The sequence below is a fragment of the Zea mays genome, chromosome 9, assembly GCF_902167145.1.
Source record: "Zea mays cultivar B73 chromosome 9, Zm-B73-REFERENCE-NAM-5.0, whole genome shotgun sequence".
NCBI classification, from domain to species: Eukaryota; Viridiplantae; Streptophyta; class Magnoliopsida; order Poales; family Poaceae; genus Zea; species Zea mays.
The window spans coordinates 69,934,982-69,937,164 of NC_050104.1; the positions used below are offsets into that span (position 1 = coordinate 69,934,982).

General features: G+C 49.0%; 1 protein-coding gene across 1 annotated transcript; it reads left to right on the plus strand.

Moving 5' to 3' along the window:
- Window positions 1-305: 305 nt before the first annotated feature.
- Window positions 306-1,634, plus strand: LOC118473323 (E3 ubiquitin-protein ligase Os04g0590900). Its single transcript, XM_035962554.1, has one exon. It carries the CDS (start codon window positions 340-342, stop codon window positions 994-996), a length of 657 nt encoding a protein of 218 aa, XP_035818447.1. The 5' UTR covers window positions 306-339; the 3' UTR covers window positions 997-1,634.
- The last annotated feature ends 549 nt before the right edge of the window (window positions 1,635-2,183 follow it).

A 2,183-nucleotide genomic window follows, 5' to 3' on the forward strand; every position in this document is an offset into this window, starting at 1 on the left:
CTTAAACAAATCAGAACCGCGCCAATGGGGCGTCGATCGTTTTCCTCTCCTGGACGCGCATTTGGCAATGGTTCAGCAATTGACCTCAAGGTCCCATCCGATATGGCTTCTCTCCACACTGGATATCGGAGTGCTGGAGGCATATAAACGATTAGTAACCATTACTAGCTGGTTTTATGCCTTCAATTCCAGGTTGTTAACGCGTTTGCATCCTTCAATTCAACACGGTTTGTTCAAAATTCCTGCCCGCAGCATAAAACCCATGCATGCACGGATGCACCAAACAACAGCAGCTAGCTAACAAACGATCATCAGCGCAGCTGGTATCAAGTTTCGCCCATGGCTGGCTACTTGCCACCGGGCTTCCCCTTCCTTTCTCCACCACCGCCGCCGCGCTCTGCGTGGTCTCCGCCACCGCCCCAGACGACACCGCGTCCGCAGTTTTCGCCCAAGTCCAGAGACAACGACGCGGCGTCCCACGGCGGGGTCATCGCAGGCGTCGCCATATCCGTCGGCGCCTTCTTTCTCGTGCTCTCCTTCCTGTGCAGCCTCTGCCAAGGGTACCGCAACAGGCGTGCCAATGCCGCGGTCGACGCTGCCGCAACCGCAGCCGCTGCAGCGCTCGCCGCGCGGCCGCGGGCGCCACCACGACCAGAGCCCTGGGACAACGAGGAGCAGTGGCTACGCCGCCACCGCAGCGACCGGGAGGACGACGGCCGCACACGGCGCGCCAGCCCGACGGCGGGCCTCCCGTCGTTCACGTACAACCGGGCGGTGAGGCACAACGTGAAGGGCAGCGGGGAGGAGGCGGCCACGTGCTCCGTGTGCCTCGGAGCGTTCCAGCCCGGGGAGACGGTGCGGCTGCTGCCGGTGTGTATGCACCTTTACCACGTCGAGTGCATCGACCCCTGGCTTCAAGCCCATTCGACGTGCCCGCTATGCCGGTCGGGCACTGACGACCCGACGATGCACGGCGGCCTGCTTCTGCCGGTTTAGGCGCGCTCGATTGGATCAGGCCTTCACGGCGTGCATTGTTTGCATAGGTGCGTTGTAAATTAATTTCGTTATTTTTTTACCATAATATTAATATAATTGCGCAAATAATGCAGTGTATATTTTCAGCTGTTATTTTTGTGACAGAGAATTCAAGTTATAGTACTTCTATATTTGTATCTATAAAAGAGCATCTCCAAGATGATACCAAAAAAATTTCACCAAAAACTGTTTTTTAGCGGCAGACTAAAATTTATTAGAAATAGAATACCCTGTTTACTCTAACAGTTTTCCAATTAGACCTAGTTTAGGTAGTTTAGTATTAATCTCAATCTATATATGTTGAGGTGGGTTAGGGTGTAACTTGTGGATTAGGGTCAATATTAGAGTACATAAACAAATCTTTAAAAGACTCAAATGAAAAATATACCAGCAAAAAAAAGCGCAGGCATGAATCGGCCATTTTGTATCAGCCGTGTTTCTCTACTTGACGGAAGAACTTGCCCCACGTTCAACAGACGACGTGATTTTTACTAAAAATATTGGACGCGTCAATAGCTAGATGGTACGCCTGGGCGCTTGCAATATTGGACGTCATTTGACGGAAGACTCAAATGAAAACACAGGAATAAAAACGACTTTTGATGGTAACTAAGGAATACTCCATCCGTTTCAAAATAGTGATTGTTTTAGCTCTAAATTGATTTTTATTTATATAAATGATTAGAAATCTAGATATATACAGCACATATATTAATTATTATATGAATCTAGTAAAAAAGTAAAATGAAATTTTTTTGAAAAGGGAGTAAAAAACAAGGCTAATCCGCTAATATGAGACTCAAGTTTCCGATACACTAGGTAAATGAAATGTCGACATTCTAATACGAATGTTTCGCTAACAGATTCTAAATTTCGAAGACATATGAATGCAATCAGACTCCATAAAAGGCAGCAAGTCCAGGTTCCAAAGGAATTCCGACCTCCACCGAGAAATTGATGAAGGGACTTCCTGTGTGCTTGCGTGCTTCAAGACCGTGAAACATCAAATGCTACCGCTACGACTGGCCACTTGCATCGCGTGCCCCCAACGTGCGGCGGGGTCGGCGAAGGCGCCCGAGTCGGAGCAGGAACTGAGACGTCAATTTGCAGCTAGAGTTGATGGCGAGGTGGATGGAGGAGCAGCATAA

What these genes read in the sequence shown, in the direction of transcription:
- LOC118473323 (XM_035962554.1), top strand. Translation starts at nt 340, where the DNA reads ATGGCTGGCTACTTGCCACCGGGCTTCCCCTTCCTTTCTCCACCACCG.